The sequence below is a fragment of the Salmo salar genome, chromosome 01 (genome assembly GCF_965601325.2).
Source record: "Salmo salar chromosome 01, fSalSal1, whole genome shotgun sequence".
NCBI lineage: Eukaryota > Metazoa > Chordata > Actinopteri > Salmoniformes > Salmonidae > Salmo > Salmo salar.
This window is the reverse complement of record NC_138291.1, coordinates 50,660,012-50,683,779: the sequence shown is the minus strand read 5'-3', so window position 1 is coordinate 50,683,779 and position 23,768 is coordinate 50,660,012. Positions and strand designations below refer to the sequence as shown.

At 41.6% G+C, this 23,768-nt stretch overlaps 1 protein-coding gene across 1 annotated transcript in view; it reads right to left on the bottom strand.

The window, feature by feature from the left end:
• Nucleotides 1–23,477, bottom strand: part of LOC106604231 (V-set and transmembrane domain-containing protein 4) — a 29,131-nt gene extending 5,654 nt beyond the window's left edge. Inside the window, exons 1-2 of the mRNA XM_014198698.3 lie at nucleotides 23,074–23,477; nucleotides 9,263–9,721 (exon numbers count right to left, since the gene is read on the bottom strand). Of these exons, the coding sequence (XP_014054173.1) occupies nucleotides 9,263–9,721; nucleotides 23,074–23,125 (511 nt within the window). The 5' untranslated portion in view covers nucleotides 23,126–23,477. The remainder of the gene's footprint in view (nucleotides 1–9,262; nucleotides 9,722–23,073) is intronic.
• Between the last annotated feature and the right edge of the window lie 291 nt (nucleotides 23,478–23,768).

Genomic DNA, 23,768 nt, shown 5'->3' with positions numbered 1-23,768 from the left:
ACTATTTTAATCAATTTTGTTATATTTTGCTATTTGTAGGCTACTGTCTGTATTTGCCTCAATATATTTTATGATGTGTAACCTAACATGTGCGCAACGATGTGCCAAATCTGTGATTTTGTGCATTTTCATAGGCTAAGCATTATAATAAGCCGCCTCAATATTTGCAGCCGTAGGTAGAAATATCTCTGTGGGAGCTGATCCGTTGTCAGTATTGTGAAATAATTATAATGTTAAGGAAAGATTTGAATGGAGAAAGCTGATCCGTGAGCAGCACTCCCTTTCTTTCGATCCTACTCTATCATTATTGTTCCATCACTATCAGGAAACTGGGCCCGGGGCATTTTTTCATGCCACGACCCACTCATCCTGCTGTGTTGAGAATCCGGGGTCGTATTCATTGGGCACTAAACAGAGAAAAACAACCTTACTGAAACAGGGAGGGACTACCTGAAGTTGTCCTCCAATAAATATAATTTTCCATTACAAAATAGTTTTATTAGTCGTACAGGACGCACATGGTATACACTGTCCAGCTAAATGCTTACTTGCAGGTTCCTACTCGACAATGCAACAGCAATTAGAAATAATATAATAATAAGAACATAAAGTAAATGGCTCAGTAAAATAGAATAAACATTTTAACATAAGTATAATACAGGAAGGCAAAAGTTATAGTCCAATATTTACACATGTTTTGGGGACGGGGGGGATTAGGGGACAAGTGTTTAAATTATGCAGTATTTAGCAATAATAATAATAATAATAAGGTTTTCCTTAATGAATATAACACAAGTCTAAATGAGTTTGCCTGGGATCCTGGACCCAAGTACAAAAACAAGCTAGTTAGCTGACGTCAGGTAGAATTAATTTGCTAAAGACAAGTGAAAGCTAAATTATAGACTATTTTAATTTAATGGAAACCCAGGAATTCCCTGTAATTCACAAGGAAACACTGAATGGATGGAAGAAATTAGTCTGTCTCTCTGTGAGTCTAGCTTAACCCCAGTATGCTTCAGGCATTTCCATGTCAAAACAATGAGTTCAAACAGGCAAAACCACACTGTGTGTGTGTGTGTGTGTGTGTGTGTGTGTGTGTGTGTGTGTGTGTGTGTGTGTGTGTGTGTGTGTGTGTGTGTGTGTGTGTGTGTGTGTGTGTGTGTGGCGTCGGTATGGAGATTTATATATATACTGTATATAGAAAACAATATACAAGTAGTGAGTCACAAACAAAACATGTCGTGCAAATATAAAATGCTTTTAACTTTTAAATAAAAATCACAGTCTGTACATTTTCCCATATAGTTTTACAAACATATGTCATGATCCAAAAGCAAATGAGTCAACAAATGATGATTCGCAAATAAATGCAAGACATTTTTTTTCTGATTAACACGCCACACTTTACAAACGTACTATGTTTGTTACTTTGCGAACACAACAGTTGTCAAATATGTTTTCGTGAATGTGACAACATTTGTGACTCAACAGATTACTTTTGTGATTTGCATTTTATGTATTTGTGACTTGCATTACATTTGTGACTGCCCTCCCATATTTACAATTTGGCTCACATATTTCTGAGTTGCTGTGCAGATCAAAACACAGCATGCATATTAGGACTTCCTCAGTTCTCATCATCCCTTTTAGGCAAAACATTTTTGTATTTTTTTTTTATGAATATATGGAATATTTTTATTTTAGCTATAAGTATAATGTTTATCTTTAACTTAAAATCTGTAGAAACTATGAGAATAGAGAGCTTCAGAACTTTTGTGAAATATCCCAGCACATGGCAAATTGAAATAAAAATATGGATGGTGTTAAGAGATACAGTTGAAGTCGGAAGTTTACATACACTTAGGTTGGAGTCATTAAAACTAGTTTTTCAACCACTCCACAAATTTCTTGTGAACTAACTATAGTTTTGGCAAGTCGGTTAGGACATCTACTTTGTGCATGACACAAGTCATTTTTCCAACAATTGCTTACAGACAGATTATTTCACTTATAATTCACTGTATTAAAATTCCAGTGGGTCAGAAGTTTATATACACGAAGTTGACTGTGTCTTTAAACAGCTTGGAAAATTCCAGAAAGTGATGTCATGGCTTTAGAAGCTTCTGATAGGCTAATTGACAAAATTTGTGTCCATCGGAGGTGCACCTGTGGATGTATTTCAAGGCCTACCTTCAAACTCTGTGCCTCTTTGCTTGACATAATGGGAAAATCAAAAGAGATCAGCCAAGACCTCAGAAAAAAAAATTGTAGACCTCCACAAGTCTGGTTCATCCTTGGGAGCAATTTCCAAATGCCTGAAGATATCGCGTTCATCTGTACAAACAATAGTATGCAAGTAAAAACACCATGAGACCACGCAGCCGTCATACCTCTCAGGAAGGAGATGCGTTCTGTCTCCTAGAGATGAACGTACTTTGGTGCGAAAAGTGCAAATCAATCTCAGAACAACAGCAAAGGACCTTGTGAAGATGCTGGCGGAAACAGGTACAAAAGTATCTATATCCACAGTAAAACGAGTCCTATATCGACATAACCTGAAAGGCCGCTCAACGAGGAAGAAGCCACTGCTCCAAAATCGCCATAAAAAAGCCAGACTACGGTTTCAACTGTACATGGGGACAAAGATCGTACTTTTTGGAGAAATGTCCGCTGGTCTGACGAAACAAAAATAGAACTGTTTGGCCATAATGACCATCATTATGTTTGGAGGAAAAAGGGGGAGGCTTGTAAGCCGAAAACACCATCCCAACCGTGAAGCACGGGGGTGGCAGCATCATGTTGTGGGGGTGCTTTGCTACAGCAGAGGCTGGTGCACTTCACAATATAGATGGCATCATGAGGAAGGAAAATTATGTGGATATATTTAAGCAAAATCTCCTGACATCTTGAGATATATCTTATGTATCTTATCTTATCTTATTTTGGTTTTAATCCAGAGAGGTTTGAAAAAGTATCTTAGATCATCTATGAGGCTGTGGAGGGATCCAAATTGTGGATTTAAAGGAAAGCATGAATCATCAGCGTACAATGACTGTGGCAGTAGTAGTGTGCAGATGTAGGTGGGCATCTAATTTAATAAATCCATTGAGAATATACACAATCAAAATAAATCCATTATTAATTTGTTTAGACAGGTCCTAAGAAACATTATAAGGCTAATAAAATGCCTTTTCAAAACAATAGAATAGCATATTTTTTGTTTAATTAGGCCTGTCTGTGCAGCCATGGCTGCGCCATCCAAATGAAATCATAGTTTGATATTTTGTTTATTTAACAGGCAAGACACAGCTACCCAATCACAGTCAACACACATATTTTATGGTAAGAATATAATGGAATTTAACAGAATAAAATACAACAATTTTTTTTACCACACAACTTGTGTGACAGGAACGTGTGGAACAGCTATCATATAAAGAAAGTGATATTTTTAAACAGAGCCCAAGCCCATGCTTTTTTCATCTCTTTCTTACCCCCCACTCCGCTTTGTTAGGGAGCAGGCCTATGGTCTTACCTTCATCATGATACCGATTGAAAATGATAGAATTCCTATTTTCAAAAGCATGTGAGTCTCCTTCATATTTCAGAACCTCCACGGAGTTTTGGAGTTGCCTATATACGATTGAGCTAAATAATAGGCCTACACTTGATTTTGGCTACATTTTTGCATGCAAATGTTTCTAATCAGTGAGCAAACGAATAGATGAGCTATACCACCTCCACTTATTTGCCCAGCCAGAACCAGTTAAGCAAATAGCCTATACAGATGGAGATTCTGTGAAACAAAATCACATTGATTGATTATCAGACAAGTCAGTGAAGTCACAGGCTTTTGGTTGGGAGTAGGCCTACGCTACTAAGAGTCTACACATGAAGAGCAAAAGAATCCACTTGTTAAACTACATAACATGGCAAAATGTTCTAATAAATGAGCCAACTAGACAAGATGATCATGGGCAGCACTCACCTCAACTTAGCTAACATTTCCCCAGCCTAATTGTAGCCTAACCATCCAAACGGAAATTCACGGTTAACAAAAATCTGACATTTATTGATATATCAAGATGAGTCCCCACACTTGTCTAAAAGCAACACGATGGCGCTATCCCAATCAAAATGGCGCTGAAATCATCTCGATGACCACACATGGGTAAGCTATTGCTTCAAATTTATTACAAGGATTGGATCACTTTCGGAGTTCAGTAAGCAACAGTTTGATACATGCTTTCAATTGGATTAGCCTACTTTATCCAATATTTTCATCATTCAGTGATATTTATTCCCACTGTAATTATTTATGGATCCATCCTGTTGTGGTTAAGAAAACAGTGCATGCTTAGTGGTGGGCTATGCGAAGAGATGGGCGAAGTGACATGCGTTGCAAAGTTTGGAACTGGCAAGAGGATGGTTAACCGGCGCTGCCTAGCAACCATCAAGAGTTTAAGGGTATAGTGCGTGCCAAAGCCGCATCAGCATTAGGGCTACGTTTCATATTAAGCTGTAAAACTTTACCAAAATGATTACAAGGTCGTCTGGCAGAAAGAAAAGTTTTGGCTTTGATACCGGCAACACCATTCAGATATAAAGAAAAAGCGGGAAAAAGTTGCCCGTATGATAAAATTAGCAGAAAAACGTATTACTATGAAATGGATAAAGCTTAGAGAGGAATCAGGCGCCGAGAAGTGGCCAATCCAGATTTAAAAGTACATGTGGCCATTAAGGCCAGATCGTTTTTCAAGATGTTCATAGATGACCCGCACGGTCAGATAATAACCATGATGGCTATAGAGTGTGCAACACACAGCCTTCCCTGTAGCTCAGTTGGTAGAGCATGGTGTTTGCAACGCCAGGGTTGTGGGTTCGATTCCCACGGGGGGCCAGCACAGAAAAAGAAATGTATGAAATGTATGCATTCACTACTGTAAGTCGCTCTGGATAAGAGCGTCTGCTAAATGACTAAAATGTAAATGTAAATGTAAGATTCTAATGTCAGATGGCTTTTCATAGATTCAAAGTTTTAAAGTAAGGGATGGGGTTGTTATACTGCTCTAATCACCATAGGGTAGAGACTTACACAGCTATTGCAGCTATTGAACTCAATTTCAATGTTCTCCTAAAACCCACTGTGACTTTGGTTTTATATATATACATAACCTTTATTTAACTAGGCAAGTCAGTTAAGAACAAATTATTATTTACAATGATGGCCTACCCCGGCCAAACCATAACTCGGACGACACTGGGCCAATTGTGCGACGCCCTATGGGATTCCCAATCACGGCTGGTTGTGATACAGCCTGGAATCGAACCAGGGTCTCTAGTGACGCCTCTATCACTGAGATGCAGTGCCTTAGAATGTGGCAGAGATGCGTTTTCCTTCCTTCCTGTTATAATAAAACATTTTGGCCCTGCCAGAATTTTGAAATGGTTGGTTGGTAAGCCATTGGATCCTCCACATTGTACTGCTGGACAAAATGGCAGTGTCCCATTTGCTAACTGATGGTAGGCTACAGTGAGGCACCAACGTTTGACTAACAACCAATGGTTGTTATTGCACCTTGGAATAGATAGAGCAGTCAGTCTGCCCTCAAGCCCAGGCCAAATGTACTAAGCATTGGTGTCAAGTGACGAGTCAGACCCACTACTATTACTATTGTCACTGCTGCTGCGCACTGTTGTAAGTAAGCCTTGGACACGTAAGTTTTGTCCAAGCCAGAACGGCCCATCTCCAAATTCTGTAGTGTGAGGTAGCTTGACGTACAAGTAGACCTCTTGGACAGGACACTAGTCTGTCGTATGGCTTTACCCCCAATCCATCTCCTTAATGCTGAGTGCCAAGCAAAGAGGCATCAGGTCACATTTATTTAGTCTTTAGTATGACTCAACCAGAGATCGAACCCCCACCCTTCCAATCTTAGGGTGGACACTCTACCACTTCGCCACTGCTTTGCTGCTACTGTTAAAGTCACTGTAATAGTAGCAGTCGTAGTAGTATAGAATACCCAAAGTCACACTGCAATAGTAGTAGTCTTAGTTGTATGACTGTAGAAGTTTTGTAGAAGGAGGAACTGAGGAAAATTGGCTTGAGAACTGAGGATGTCCTAATATGGATGCCGTATCATTAATCTGCGCAAACTGATCTGTAAAACGCAACTCATGAATAAGTGAGCCAACTTACATACTGTACACTGTATCATTTCTGATTGGCTTGAAGGCCATTTTAGAGTGTGCATTATTTCCCTATAATGCACAGTATAATTCAATGGCTATGAAGTTCATTCTTACATGTTCTACAGTATGTTTAAGCTGCTTTTCAAAGCATAATTGAAGACATTATTGGCATTGGTGAATTTGTTTTTCATAATAGCAACTAGGACTGATAGTTTGGTTAGTTAAGCTTACCAAGGCAACTACTGTAGCTATCACACAACTTGCTAGCTACTTCAGTGGATGTTGAACACATTTCTACCAGCAAATGAACACATTTCTAGAGGGGCTCTATACTATCTGTGAAAAATAATGCAACTCCGTGGAAGGTGAGTTCCACTCCGTTTGGAACACACATTCCACGTCATTCATTATTTTCCATATAAGGCATAGCCCCTCATTGATTATACCTTACTAATATACCAATAAAAAAGAGGTTTCCAAACCTCTCTGCCAATAACAGTTAGTTTTCAGTTTTCCCCTTCCCACTCCCCGATACTCCTAGTAAAATTCATGCTTGAGAAATTGCTATTTGCTAAGAATACCTTTTTTGTTTCTTTTTTACCATTTTTATTTATAACAATCACAGTAAGGTACTTAATTGTTATCCAGAAATTATATGATATTGAGGTAAAAATGGCTGCATTGGACCTTTAAAAGTGCGTAAAGTTGTTATTCAACTTAAGAGACAAGTAGGAGAAAATGCCCATCGTTCCTCTTAAGACTTAGCCGCAACACACCCACACATGTAAACACATGAGTCAGCATGGCATTGTCTTCCAGAAAGTATTATCTGGCAGCAATTAAAGTTGTGAGTCTTTCTGGAGTAAGTCTCTAAGAGCTTTCTACACCTGGATTGTGCAACATTTGCCCATTATTCTTTTCAAAATTTGTCAAACTCCGTCATATTGGTGGTTGATCATTGCTAGTCAACCATTTTCAGGTCTTGCTATAGAATTTCAAGCCTTTTTTTCAAGCAGATTTAAATAAAAACTATAACTCGGACACTCAGGGATATTCACTGCCTTCAGTGTATGTTTGGCCTTGTGTTTTAGGTAATTTTTCTGCTGAAAGGTGAAGTCATCTCCCAGTGTTTGGTGGAAAGCAGACTGAACCAGGTTTTCCTCTAGGAAGTCCATTCCGTAAATGTTTTATCCTGAAAAACTGCCCAGTCCTTAACTCTATTACATTTATTTTTTATCCTGTAAAACTACCCAGTCATAAATTATTACAAGCATACACATAACATGATGCAGCCATCACTATGCTTGAAAATATGGAGTGGTACTCAGTGTGTTGTATTGGATTTGACCCAAACATAATTATTTGTATTCAGACATTAGTACTGTAGTGCCTTGTTGCAATTTTTAAAAATTCTGTACAGGCTCCTTTTCATTCTGTAAATTAGGTTAGTATTGTGGAGTAACTAAAATGTTGTTGATCCATCCTCAGTTTTCTCTTATCACAACCTTTAAACTCTTTAACTGTTTTATGGTGGTGAAACCCCTGAGCGGTTTCCTTCCTTACCGGCAACTGAGTTAGGAAGGACACCTTTATCTTTGTAGTGACATGGATGTATTGATACATCATTCAAAGTGTAATTAATAACTTCACCATGCTCAAAGGGATATTCAATGTCTGCTTTTTAAATGTTTACCCATCTACCAACAGGTGCCCTTCTTTGTGAGGCATTGGAAAACCTCCCTGGTCTTTGTGGTTGAATCTGTGTTTGAAATGCACTGCTTGACTGAGGTACCTTACAGATAATTCTATGTATGGGGTACAGAGATGAGATATTCATTCAAAACTCATGTTAAACACTATTATTCCACACAAAGTGAGTCCATGAAACTTATTGTGACTTGTTAAGCAAATCTTTACTCCTGAACTTATTTAGGCTTGCCATAACAAAGGGGTTGATTACTTATTCACTCAAGACATTTCAGCATTTCACTTTTAATTCATTTGTAAAAAAAGAAATAAATCCCAAAACATAATTTCACTTTGACATTATGGGGTATTTACTATGTGTACGTACGCCAGTGACAATTTTATCAATTTTAAATTCAGTCTGTAAAACAACAAAATGTGGAGAAAGTACTTTCTGCAGGCACTGTATATACTGACTAAGGAAGCCTGTGACATGACAGACCAATCAGGACTCATATCTCGGCATGTGCAACCACTCCACTATTTCAGCCAGGAAGGATCCTTTCTTTCTCGCTGTATAGCGCAGTGCTTTCTACTTAGCTAAATTAGGCTCATAATTTAACATTTGTATACATATTTTCGTATCCTATTCAACTTTGTAAGTAAGCCACATGAAAGTTCAAGAAGGCATTTTTCTGCAAAACAGCCCTACTGTGAAGTAGGAACTGGCGTCAAACGCCTCAGATCCTGTAACCTGTCACAAATGTTTTCACATTCACATTGTGTTTGCAAGGTAAGAAATATACTACAGTAGTAATGTGCTGTGTTAATCAGAAAAAAATCTGTCTTGCATTTATTTTGTAATCAGCATTTTGTTTTTGACTAATTTGCTTTTGGATCATGGCATATGTTTGTGAAACTATAGGGGTATATTTAAAGACTGATTTTTATTTAAAAGTTAATTCTTTATTTGCACAAGACCTCTTTTGTTTGTGACTCCCTACTCATAGATTTCTATCAAATTGTTTAAAATATATCTCCATACGTTGGTCCCAGGTCTCCCCATGCTTCATATTGTTAGCCTACAGGCATGTTTACTGTACATTGGCAGGAAAATCTTAAAGAGTGGAAATTATTGTGTGTGTGTGTATACACAAGTAGATAGTTATACTGGTATTCAGTTATATGTGGCATAACAACTAGGGCCAGGATAGCTCTATTCTGAGAGCTGTGACTGTCTAGAGGTAACCTCTCTCTGATTTTGATCCTTCTTTACATAGCCATAGAGCAGTCCTGGGCAGTAACACACACACACACACAAGCACATGAACACACCCATCGGTACACATGAAAAAACACACATACACAACTCACATACTCTTACCAGTGAGCTGGGCTGCAGAGGTGCCATTAGACGAAGCCTTCCAGCTGTTTCTGTGTCTGCGTATCTCCTGGACCCTGCAGGTGTAGAACCCTCGGTCCCTTCGAGTCACATTCAGAACCAGCAGTCCATACACCTCTCCCTCCTCTGTCTTTCCCTCTCTCCCCTCTCTCTCCTCATACAGATGGAACTTGGGCTGGGAGAGCCGGCAACTGTAGTTCCCATAGATCTGTATCTTCTTCATGGTCAACTTCACAATCAGCTGTTCAGGAAGAGGAGGAGAGGGGGATGGAGGGAGAGGAGGGAAAGAGGGAGGAGGAGGAGAGAAGAGCCATCGGAGGACGAGGAAGCTGTTGCTCCTCTTCTTCTGGGAGACGAGGCAGGACAGGGTCAGGTTCTCTCCCTCCCTAACCATGACAACTGGCCCAGGGGTCACGGTCACATTCAAGGCCTCACACACACCTGTGGGGACAAACATACACACACACACACACACCACACACACACACACACACACACACACACACACACACACACACACACACACACACACACACACACACACACACACACACACACACACACACACACACACACACACACACACACACACACATGCATGTACGCATACATGCCCACACACACACACCTACTCAGAGACTGTACTGACACTATTGCTCAAATATACTCTATCTGAGATTCTAAATACATTATCACCTCTTGAATAACAACTGTAACATTCATACTGTAACACTCCAGTACATTTATAGATAAATAAAAATCCAGACAGGGTCTGGAGAGGTTTAAAAGAAGTCCATAGAGTTTGACTTGTTTACAGACTGTACACTTTCTAAAGGGGGGTTGTGTGTTGATGCCCAGTGCTGCCAGCTGGGTCAGGTCTGTTCAGGGGAGTCAGTCTGTCTGGAAACAATATGGACAATTTGCCAGAGGAGACAGAACAGCTACAGGTGGAACACATGTATCTACTGTACACTGAGAGAAAGGGGGAAGAGAGAGAAACACGACAGGATAACAAGGACCATCTGTGTTCCGTAAATAGTGTGTGTGTGTGTGTGTGTGTGTGTGTGTGTGTGTGTGTGTGTGTGTGTGTGTGTGTGTGTGTGTGTGTGTGTGTGTGTGTGTGTGTGTGTGTGTGTGTGTGTGTGTGTGTGTGTGTGTGTTTGTGAGGTTGTGGATCAGGGGAAATGAAAGGAAAGGCATTTTCATAGCAGTTGTAGCTTCCAGGCCTCTGGGGGCCCCTAGTACCCCTACAGTCTGTCCATGGCCTGAGAGTTCATATGTTACACATTTCAGACAGGAAACGCGACGTATTAAATTAACCATTTATAAGAAAGATTACAATACATGCAATACGTTAGTCTTGGCGTTAGGCTCTGCTCATTCAGGGTAGCTCACTGCCAGAGCATGCATATTGTTAAGATAATAATAATTACAGGCAGAGAGCATGCTATACTAATTCACCTGCAGGAAGGAAACACAGAACCAAAAAGGTGGAGGCTGGGATGGGTGGTGGGAAAGCAAGTAACAGACATGCATGCGAGTAACGCATGTTCCTGCAATAGCATGTCACCAAAAACACCGGTGTATAGTTTGCGCATGGCAGCCATCAGAGAAGTGTGTGCAGAACCTGGTGGACTAAATAGACTGCCATATTAACGTGGAGTGACGAATCTAATTGGTGCTATCAGCTGATGCCAATACTCTGGTTTCCTTCATGAACTAGCACAGCGCATCATGCACATATGTTTACGTCATAACCACTAAAGGCTATATGATGTATGTTCACTGTAAATATGAATTGCTCTATGCATCTGATAAGTTACATCTGTAAAAAAATATGTTTTAGTTGTTTCAACTAATTATTGTTAAAACCTGTTGGGGCTAGGGGGCAGTATTTGCACGGCCGGATAAAAAACGTACCCGATTTAAACTGGTTACTACTCTTGCCCAGAAACGAGATTCTGAATATAATGAGTAGATTTGGATAGAAAACACTCTAAAGTTTCTACAACTGTTTGAATGGTGTCTGTGAGTATAACAGAACTCATATGGCAGGCCAAAACCTGAGAAGATTCCATACAGGGAGTGCCCTGTCTAACAATTTGTTGTCCTTCTGTTGCATCTCTATCAAAAATACAGCATCTGTGCTGTAACGTGACACTTTCTAAGGCTCCCATTGGCTCTCTAAAGCCGCCAGAAAGTGGAATGGGGTGTCTGCTGTCTCTGGGCAAAGTACAACAGCTCTGTTTGTGAGTGGTCAGCCTGGGGACAGTGAGACTGAGATGCGCGTTCAGGAGAATTCTCAATTTTTTTCTTTCAGCCTTTGAATGAATACAACGTTGCCTGGTTGGAATATTATCGCTATTTTACGAGAAAAATAGCATCAACATTTATTTTAAACAGCGTTTGACATGTTTCTAAGTACGGTAATGGAATATTTTGAAATGTTTTGTCACGAAATGCGCTCGCGCATCACCCTTCGGATAGTGACCTGAACGCACAAACAAAACGGAGCTATTTGAATATAACTATGGATTATTTGGAACCAAAACAACATTTGTTGTTGAAGTAGAAGTCCTGGGAGTGCATTCTGACGAAGAACAGCAAAGGTAATCCAATTTTTCTAATAGTAATTCTGAGTTTAGTGAGTCCCAAACTTGATGGCCGAGCTATGTACTCAGAATATTGCAAAATGTGCTTTCGCTGAAAAGCTATTTTAAAATCTGACACCGCAATTGCATAAAGGAGTTCTGTATCTATAATTCTTAAAATTATTGTTATGTATTTTGTGAACGTTTATCATGAGTAATTTAGTAAATTCACCGGAAGTTTTCGGTGGGTATGCTAGTTCTGAACATCACATGCTTATGTAAAAAGCTGTTTTTTGATATAAATATGAACTTGATTGAACAAAACATGCATGTATTGTTTTACATAATGTCCTAGGAGTGTCATCTGATGAAGATCATCAAAGGTTAGTGCTGCATTTAGCTGTGGTTTTGGTATTTGTGACATATATGCTTGCTTTGAAAATGGCTGTGTGATTATTTTTGGCAGGGTACTCTCCTGACATAATCTAATGTTTTGCTTTAGCTGTAAAGCCTTTTTGAAATCCGACAATGTGTTTGGATTAACGAGAGTCTTGTCTTTAAAATGGTGTAAAATAGTCATATGTTTGATAAATTGAAGTTATAGCATTTTTGAGGTATTTGTATTTCGCGCCACGTGATTCCACTGGCTGTTGACTTGCGTCCCACCCTAGCCCAGGGAAGTTAAGTAACTGGTTCCACTGGCTTTTTTTTGTTTACTCAACAGGTCGGTGTTATCTGCAAAAAAAGTATATTAACCTCTCTGGGCTAGGCGGGACGAATTCGTCCCACCTACGCAACAGCCAGTTGAATCCCGTGGCGCGATTTTCAAATACCTTAGAAATGCTATTACTTCAATTTCTCAAACATATGACTATTTTACAGCATTTTAAAGACAAGACTCTCCTTTATCTAACCACATCGTCCGATTTCAAAAAGGCTTTACAACGAAAGCAAAACATTAGATTATGTCAGCAGAGTACCCAGCCAGAAATAATCAGACACCCATTTTTCAAGCTAGCATATAATGTCACAAAAACCCAGAAGACAGCTAAATGCAGCACTAACCTTTGATGATCTTCATCAGATGACACACCTAGGAGATTATGTTATACAATACATGCATGTTTTGTTCAATCAAGTTCATATTTATATCAAAAACCAGCTTTTTACATTAGCATGTGACGTTCAGAACTAGCATACCCCCCGCAAACTTCCGGGGAATTTACTAACAATTTACTAAATTACTCACGATAAACGTTCACAAAAAACATAACAATTATTTTAAGAATTATAGATACAGAACTCCTTTGTGCAATCGAGGTGTCCGATTTTAAAATAGCTTTTCGGTGAAAGCACATTTTGCAATATTCTCAGTAGATAGCCCAGCCATCACGGCTAGCCATTTAGACACCGACCAAGTTTAGCCCTGACCAAAGTCAGATTTACTATTGCAAAAGTTTGATTACCTTTGTTGTCTTCGTCAGAATGCACTCCCAGGACTGCTACTTCAATAACAAATGTTGGTTTGGTCCAAAATAATCCATCATTATATCCAAATAGCGGCGTTTTGTTCGTGCGTTCCAGACACTATCCGAAATGGTAAATCAGGGTTACGAGCATGGCGCAATTCGTGACAAAAAAATTCTAAATATGCCATTACCGTACTTCGAAGCATGTCAACCACTGTTTAAAATCCATTTTTATGCAATTTTTCTCATAAAAAAGCGATAATATTCCGACCGGGAATCTGCGTTTAGGTAAACAGAGGAACGAAAACAAAGCATTCTGTCGACGCGGGCACGAGCCTGAGTCTCACAGTACTGTAACCAGCCACTACCCAAACGCGCTACTTTGTTTCAGCCAGAGCCTGCAAAGCCACGATTCAGCTTTTTGCCGCCTTCTGAGAGCCCATGTGAGCCGTAGGAAGTGTCACGTAACAGCAGAGATCCTTTGTAATGGATAGAGATGGCAAAGAAGGCCAAGAAATGGTCAGACAGGGTACTTCCTGTACAGAATCTTCTCAGGTTTTGACCTGCCATTTGAGTTCTGTTATACTCACAGACACCATTCAAACAGTTTTAGAAACTTTGGAGTGTTTTCTATCCAAAGCCAATAATTATATGCATATTCTAGTTACTGGGCAGGAGTAGTAACCAGATTAAATCGGGTACGTTTTTTATCCAGCCGTGTCAATACTGCCCCCTAGCCCTAACAGGTTACAAAATATGTTTGTTTAACTTGTCTGTTCATTCAAGTATGAATTATTATTTGTGCTTCTTACCTAAGAAAGGCTGTGGAATTAGTTGCACACACAGTGCTTTTAACATACAATGTTTTCAATTTACATATTTGACACACAGTACATTACTATATTGTGCATGCTCATTTAAACAGTAATTAATATTCAACATGTCTTCACCTGGGAGTTAAACTCACAACCTCTTGATTCACAGCATTCCAATCAACCATGTCTGTGTCAATGCCTGATTTCACCTGTGTTGCTACACTTAGCAGTTCAAAGTAAAAGTACACTAAAAGTACACTCAAGAAAACTGATTTTATTGATCATAGTGATTAAGGAGTAACATTACAACTGAATAATGTGCCCCACCAACATTAGACAACTTTACAGAAAAAACAAAAATTGCTGACATAAGTCAATGATGAGAGAATAGTAAGATTAACAGAAAATGAACACAGACATAGCTGTGTAGCAGCAAGATCAGAATGCCATGAACCAAGAGATTGTGAATTCAAATCCAAGGTGAGGAAATGTTGAATAGTAATTACTGTATAAATTAACATGCACAATGTAATCATGTAAGTTCAACGCTTTGTATGTTAAAAGCACTGTGTGTGTAACTAATTACACAGCCTTTTTTAGTTAACCTGTTATGGCTAGGGGGCAGTATTTTCACTGCTGGATAAAAAACATACCCGATTTAATCTGGTTACCACTCCTACCCAGTAACTAGAATATGCATATACTTATTACATATGGATAGAAAACACCCTAAAGTTTCTAAAACTGTTTGAATGGTGTCTGTGAGTATAACAGAACTCAAATGGCAGGTCAAAACCTGAGAGATTCCTTTACAGGAAGTGGCCTGTCTGACCATTTCTTGAACTTCTTTTCCATCTCTATCTTTTACTAAGGATCTCTGCTCTAACGTGACACTTCCTACGTCGTCCATAGGCGCTCAGAGCCCGGGAAAAAACAGAATGTCGTCATCCCAGCCCCAGGCTGAAACACATTATCGCCTTTCTCAAGTGGCCGATCAAGGGACTCTGGGCTTAGGCGCGTGACCCGACCGCCCCCGCCTTTGTGATTTTTTCCTCTGTTTGCCGAAAAGGAGATTCCCTGTCGGAATATTATCGCTTTTCTATGAGAAAAATGGCGTAAAAATTGATTTTAAACAGCGGTTGACATGCTTCGAAGTACGGTAATGGAATATTTAGAATTTTTTTGTCACGAATTGCGCCATGCGCACGACCCTTCTTTACCATTTCGGATAGTGTCTGGAATGCACGAACAAAACGCCGCTATTCGGATATAACGATGGATTATTTTGGACCAAACCAACATTTGTTATTGAAGTAGCAGTCCTGGGTGTGCATTCTGACGAAGACAACAAAAGGTAATGAAACTTTTATAATAGTAAAGCTGATATTGGTGAGTGCTAAACTTGCCGGGTGTCTAAATAGCTAGCCCGTGATGCCTGGGCTATGTACTTAGAATATTGCAAAATGTGCTTTCACCAAAAAGCTATTTTAAAATCGGACATATCGAGTGCATAGAGGAGGTCTGTATCTATAATTCTTAAAATAATTGTTATGCTTTTTGTGAACGTTTATCGTGAGTAATTTAGTAAAATGTTAGCGAATTCCACGGAAGTTTGCGGGGGGTATGCTAGTTCTGAACGTCACATGCTATTGTAAAAAGCTGGTTTTTGATATAAATATGAACTTGATTGAACAAAACATGCATGTATTGTATAACATAATGTCCTAGGGTTGTCATCTGATGAAGATCATCAAAGGTGAGTGCTGCATTTAGCTGTCTTCTGGGTTTTTGTGACATTATATGCTAGCTTGAAAAATGGGTGTCTGATTATTTCTGGCTTGGTACTCTGCTGACATAATCTAATGTTTTGCTTTCGTTGTAAATCCTGTTTGAAATCAGACAGTGTGGTTAGATAAAGGAGAGTCTTATCTTTAAAATGCTGTGAAATAGTCATATGTTTGAAAAATTGAAGTTTTTGTATTTTAGAGGTGTTTGTACTTCGCGCCACGCCCATCATTGGATATTGGAGCAGGTGTTCCGCTAGCGGAACGTCTAGATGTAAGATTAAGATGCTCAGATAATAATTTATAATTGAATGAGAAGACAAATTGAGAAAACATATAATTTAAAATGTACTGCATTTTTGTCAAAGTTTTCTCAAGTTTGAGCTAAGTCTTGGCCAACTAATGTTTTTTTTAGTTCAGGTGGCACTATCACGGCCATCGTAAGGATTGGACCAAAATGCAGTGCGTACGTGAATGGTCATATTAACTTTTATTGAGAACACGACACAAAACAAGAAAACGAACAAAAACGAACGACAGCTAAACAGTTCTGCAGGTTAAAATACAGCAGTGCAAAAACAACTTCCCACAAAAGACAGGTGGAAAAAAGGGCTACCTAAGTATGGCTCCCAATCAGCAATAACGATGTACAGCTGTCCCTGATTGAGAGCCATACCCGGCCAACACAAAGAAATACACAACATAGAAAAAACATAGAAATACAAAACATAGAACAATACCCAAAAACCCAGACAACACAAAACAAACACACCCCTGCCACGCCCTGACCAAACTACAATAACAAATAACCCCTTATACTGGTCAGGACGTGACAGTACCCCCCCCCCCCCCACCCCCCAAAGGTGCATACCCCGGATGCACCTGAAACAAAAACTAACAAAACAATAACCCACAACAAAAAATAAAAAATACAAAAATACAAAAACTACAGGGAAGGGAAGGGAGGGTGGCCACCGTCACCGACGGTTCTTGTGGGTGGCCACCGTCACCGACGGTTCTTCACTAAAAGTGGCAGTAATAAAGCCTCTCTTGAAAAAGCCGAATCTTGACCCAGAAATTATAAAAAACTATCGGCCTATATCGAATCTTCCATTCCTCTCAAAAATTTGAGAAAAAGCTGTTGCACAGCAACTCACTGCCTTCCTGAAGACAAACAATGTATACGAAACGCTTCAGTCTGGTTTTAGACCCCATCATAGCACTGAGACTGCACTTGTGAAGGTGGTAAATGACCTTTTAATGACGTCAGACCGAGGCTCTGCATCTGTCCTCGTGCTCCTAGATCTTAGTGCCGCTTTTGATACCATCGATCACCACATTCTTTTGGAGAGATTGGAAACCCAAATTGGTCTACATGGACAAGTTCTGGCCTGGTTTAAATCTTATCTGTCGGAAATATATCAGTTTGTCTCTGTGAATGGTTTGTCCTCTGACAAATCAATTGTAAATTTCGGTGTTCCTCAAGGTTCCGTTTTAGGACCACTATTGTTTTCACTATATATTTTACCTCTTGGGGATGTCATTCGAAAACATAATGTTAAATTTCACTGCTATGCGGACGACACACAGCTGTACATTTCAATGAAACATGGTGAAGCCCCAAAATTGCCCTCACTAGAAGCCTGTGTTTCAGACATAAAGAAGTGGATGGCTGCAAACTTTCTACTTTTAAACTCGGACAAAACAGAGATGCTTGTTCTAGGTCCCAAGAAACAAAGAGATCTTCTGTTGAATCTGACAATTAATCTGGATGGTTGTACAGTCGTCTCAAATAAAACTGTGAAGGACCTCGGCGTTACTCTGGACCCTGATCTCTCTTTTGAAGAACATATCAAGACTGTTTCAAGGACAGCTTTTTTCCATCTACGTAACATTGCAAAAATTAGAAACTTTCTGTCCAAAAATGACGCAGAAAAATGTATCCATGCTTTTGTTACTTCTAGGCTGGACTACTGCAATGCTCTACTTTCCGGCTACCCGGATAAAGCACTAAACAAACTTCAGTTAGTGCTAAATACGGCTGCTAGAATCCTGACTAGAACCAAAAAATTTGATCATATTACTCCAGTGCTAGCCTCCCTACACTGACTTCCTGTTAAAGCAAGGGCTGATTTCAAGGTTTTACTGCTGACCTACAAAGCATTACATGTGCTTGCTCCTACCTATCTTTCCGATTTGGTCCTGCCATACATACCTACACGTACGCTACGGTCACAAGACGCAGGCCTCCTAATTGTCCCTAGAATTTCTAAGCAAACGGCTGGAGGTAGGGCTTTCTCCTATAGAGCTCCATTTTTATGGAATGGTCTGCCTACCAATGTGAGAGACGCAGACTCAGTCTAAACCTTTAAGTCTTTACTGAAGACTCATCTCTTCAGTAGGTCCTATGATTAAGTATAGTCTGGCCCAGGAGTGTGAAGGTGAACGGAAAGGCTGGAGCAACGAACCGCCCTTGCTGTCTCTGCCTTGCCGGTTCCCCTCTTTCCACTGGGATTCTCTGCCTCTAACCCTTTTACAGGGGCTGAGTCACTGGCTTACTGGTGTTCTTCCATGCCGTCCATGGGAGGGGTGCGTCACTTGAGTGGGTTGAGTCACTGACGTGGTCTTCCTGTCTGGGTTGGCGCCCCCCCTTGGGTTGTGCCATGGCGGAGATCGTTGTGGGCTATACTCGGCCTTGTCTTAGGACGGTAAGTTGGTGGTTGGAGACATCCCTCTAGTGGTGTAGGGGCTGTGCTTTGGCAAAGTCGGTGGGGTTATATCCTGCATGTTTGGCCCTGTCCGGGGGTATCAACGGATGGGGCCACAGTGTCTTCTGATCCCTCCTGTCTCAGCCTCCAGTATTTATACTGCAGTAGTTTATGAGGGCTGATGCGCATCGCTGGAGATCTCGGGCTGATGCGCATCGCTGGAGATCTCGGGCTGATGCGCAACTCTGGAAGCTCCGGACTGGAGGGCGACTCTGGGAGCTCCGGACTGGAGGGCGACTCTGGGACCTCCGGACTGGAGGGCGACTCTGGGACCTCCGGACTGGAGGGCGACTCTGGGACCTCCGGACTGGAGGGCGACTCTGGGACCTCCGGACTGGAGGGCGACTCTGGCTGCGCCGGTTCCGGACTGGAGGGCGACTCTGGCTTCGCCGGTTCCGGACTGGAGGGCGACTCTGGCTGCGCCGGTTCCGGACTGGAGGGCGACTCTGGCTGCGCCGGTTCCGGACTGGGGGGCGACTCTGGCTGCGCCGGTTCCGGACTGGGGGGCGACTCTGGCTGCGCCGGTTCCGGACTGGAGGGCGACTCTGGCTGCGCCGGTTCCGGAGTGGAGGGCGACTCTGGCTGCGCCGGTTCCGGACTGTAGGGCGTCTCTGTCGGCTCCGGACTGAGGGCCGTCTCTGTCGGCTCTGGACTGTGGGCCGTCTCTGTCGGCTTCGGACTGTGGGCCGTCTCTGTCGGCTCCGGACTGCGGGCCGTCTTTGCAGGCTCCAGACTGCAGGACGTCGCCGGACGCACTGGACGGGGAACTGTCACTGGATGCTCTAGACGGGGCACTGTCGCCGGAAGCTCTAGACGGGGAACTGTTGCCGGAAGCTCTGGATGGGGAACTGTCGTCAGAAGCTCTGGACGGGGAACTGTCATCAGAAGCTCTGGACTGGAGCTGCGCACTGAAGGCCTGATGCGTGGGGCTGGCTTAGGAGGCGCCAGACTATTTTCACACACCACAGGGCTAGTGTGAGGAGCAGGAGCAGGATGAACTGGACTGGGCTGACGCACTGGAGGCCTGGTGCGTGGGGCTGGTACTGGAGATACCAGACTGGAGATACGCACCCCAAGGCTAGTGCGAGGAGCGGGAACAGGACGTACTGGACTGGGCTGACGCACTGGAGGCCTGGTGCGTGGTGCTGGCTTTGGAGGCGCCAGACTGGAGACACGCACCTCAGGGCTAGTGCGGGGAGCGGGAACAGGATACACTGGGCCGTGGAGGCGGACAGGCGGTCTCGAGCGCAGAAACTGGCACCACCCCTACTGGCTGGGTGCCCGCTTCCCCCCGGCAAATGCAGGACGCTGGCACTGAGCACACCGGCCTGTGGATGCTCGGCCTGACGCCGTGCGCATCACCCCTTAGCACGGGGCCTGACCAGTACCACGCTGCCTCCGGTAAGCACGGGGAGTTGGCTTAGGGCTCAACCCTGGCCCAGCCAAACTACCCATGTGCCCCCCCCCCAAAATGTATTTTGGGGCTGCCTCTCAGGCTTCCATGCCAGCCGTGTTCCAGCATAACACTCCCGGTCTTCTCCAGCCTTCCTCCATGGTCCCTCTCCGGCTAGGATCTCCTCCAAAGTCCACGACTCCAGAAAGCTCCTCTCCAGCTCCTTACTCCACTGTTTGGTCCTTTTGTGGTGGGAAGTTCTGTCACGGCCGTCGTAGGATTGGACCAAAATGCAGCGGGTACGTGAATGCTCATATTAACTTTTATTGAGAACACGACACAAAACAAGAAAACGAACAAAAACGAACGACAGCTAAACAGTTCTGCAGGCTAAAATACAGCAGTGCAAAAACAACTTCCCACAAAAGACAGGTGAAAAAAGGGCTACCTAAGTATGGCTCCCAATCAGCAACAACGATGTACAGCTGTCCCTGATTGAGAGCCATACCTGGCCAACACAAAGAAATACACAACATAGAAATACAAAACATAGAAAAATACCCAAAAACCCCGACAACACAAAACAAACACACCCCTGCCACGCCCTGACCAAACTACAATAACAAACAACCCCTTATACTGGTCAGGACATGACAAACACTTGGACCGAAAAGTTGAATTAACAACAAAATGGCTGTGGAACCAGTTACTTAAGAATAATTAGTTGAAACAACTAGATTTATTTTGCAGTGTATGTACGGAATATCTTTATGTCATAACCATGTTCATATGTTGTCCATAACCACATCATAGAGACAAAAGCCCACAGGTCATCATACATGGGCTCTGGTCAAAAGTAGTGCACTATTCGGAATAGGGTGACACAGTGAAGTCAGAACAAGGGCTGAATTCAACCAAACCACAGCTATGTCTGCGATGTTTCTTTGTTTACAAAACCACTGCGCGCGCACACACACACACACACACACACACACACACACACACACACACACACACACACACACACACACACACACACACACACACACACACACACACACACACACACACACACACAAAAACACACGCACGCACATCTCTGTAGCTCAGTTGGTAGAGCATGGTGCTTGCAACGCCAGGATAGTGGGTTCCACCCATACGTAAAACATGTATGCACAAATGACTGTAAGTCACTTTGGATAAAAGCATCTGCTTAATGGAATATACTATATATATATATATACCTCGCTTACATACTTTCGATATGTGTTGATTTTGAGACGCTTGCACTCTGAACTTCAAAATTGATATATGAGGAGTTAGTGACTGCTAATGTCCTGTTGCTGACAGATGGTAGATACAGTGCCTTGCAAAAGTATAACAAAGTGGGATTAAAATTAATTGAATTATGATTTTTATTTGTCAAAAATCTACACAAAATACTCTAATGTCAAAGTGGAAGTTCATAACTAAAATATAGTCATTGCATAAGTATTCAGACCCTTTGTTTAGGCAAGCCTAAATTAGTTCAGGAGTAACATGTGGCTTAACAAATCACATAATAAGTTAAATGGAGTCACTCTGTGTGAAATAATAGGGGTTGACAGGATTTTTGAATGACTAGACGTTCCTCTGTCGCCCATACATCCAACATCTGTAAGGTCAATCAGTCAACTATTGAATTTCAAGCACAGATTCAACTACAAAGATCCAGGGAGCTTTTTGAAGGCCTCATAAAAAGGGCAGTGATTGGTAGATGGGTAACAATAACAAATCAGACATTTATTATCTCTTCATGCATGGTCAAGTTAATAATTATGCTGTGGATCATATATTCAACCACCCAGACACATCAAAGATAGTCATCCTTCTGAACTGAGCTGCAGGACAGGAATTAAACTGCTCCAGGGATGTGATGGGAGAAAACTAGTGACTCCACAATAATGACCTAAATGACACGGTGAAAAGAAGAATAGAAATATACAATATATGCCAAAACATGCATCTTGAATGCAACAAGGCACTAAAGTAATACTGCAAAAAAAAACATAGTAAAGGAATACACTTTTTGGCCGAATTGCAAAGCCTTGTGTTTGGGGCAAATCCAACACAACACATCACTGAGTATCTGCGTCCTTATTTTCTAACATGGTGGTGGCTGCGTCATAGTATAGGTATGCTTTACATCGGCAAATACTGGCCAGTTTTTAGGATTAAAAGAAATGGGATGGCGCTAAGCACAGTCGGCTTTAGTATGCTTTACACCAGAAACTGGGAGAATAATTCACCTTTAAGCAGGACAATAACCTCCAACACAAGGCGAAATCTAAACTGGAGTTGCTTACCAAGAAGACAGTGAATGTTCCTGAGTGGGCAAGTTACAGTATTGACTTAAATCTGCTTGAAAGTCTATGGCAAGACTTGATCCCCAACATCTTGACAGAGCTTGAAGAATTTTGAAAAGAATAATGGGAAAATATTTCACAATCCAGGTGTGGAAAGCAAGTATAGACTTACCCAAGAAGACTCATAGCTGCAATCAATGCCATAGGTGATTCTAAAATGTATTTGATGCATGGAGCCATATTTTAGGTGTTTCATTTCTATTAATATTTTTTTTTATTAAGAGGTTCTTCCACAATTCCAATGAAATCAATTTTAATCCCCTTTGTAAGACAATAAAATGTGAAGAAATCCAAGGCGTCTGTATAGGGTTCTGTTTTGTTAATGTAAGAATGTTTGTATGGGATAACATATAAAACAGTGGTCTGACAATGTACTGTATAAGTTCACATGGTTGAGAGTGAAGAGTATCCTGACAATTCGAACTCAAGAATGTGCAAAGTATTTATTTGTTTATCCCTATTTATACAGAGATAAATTAACAGCAAGTAAGTACAGGGTAGTAGTATGTTAGTACAGAGGTAGTACAGTATGTGAATAAAGTGGTAGTATGTAAGTAGAGCACCTTACCTGCTATGAGAGCTCTAGTCAAGAGAACATACATTACAGAGGAGAAGTTCATTTTCCACAGTCAACCAATCCATAAACGCACACTGCACCTATACAATAAACTACGCAACACAACAAGATGTAGCTATACATCTAGACACAGCCACATAACAACTCTCCAGTAGTTACACCATCCTCCAGAGCCCAGGCCACCGTCTAGCCTACTCTATTTTTCTCTCGTTTTGTCTCTTCTCTCTCATTTTCTTTCTCCGTTCCCAAAATCACTGTGTGTGTAATATGAAACAGTATATGCTCTGTTCTCACTTAGAAACTCCCCTCAGTTCTTTCTTTCTCATTCTCACTCTCTCTCTCTCTCTCCTTCCCCTGTTAAATGTAGGGAAATGTCGTTTCCTGAGTGGTGTTTTGGAACAGCCGCAGATTTCCAGCTGAAGCTGCCTAAGAAGCGTTAGGCAGGCCTAGTGTGTGTGTGTGTGTGTGTGTGTGTGTGTGTGTGTGTGTGGTGTGTGTGTGTGTGTGTGTGTGTGTGTGTGTGTGTGTGTGTGTGTGTGTGTGTGTGTGTGTGTGTGTGTGTGTGTGTGCGCGCGCATGTGTGTGTGACCTGTCCCTGTGTCTGTCTCTCCAACCGAGTGGCAAGGTTCGTCTCAGGCTGTGGTCAGACTGGTCCAGTAGACTCCAGGCCTGCTGGTTTAATGGCC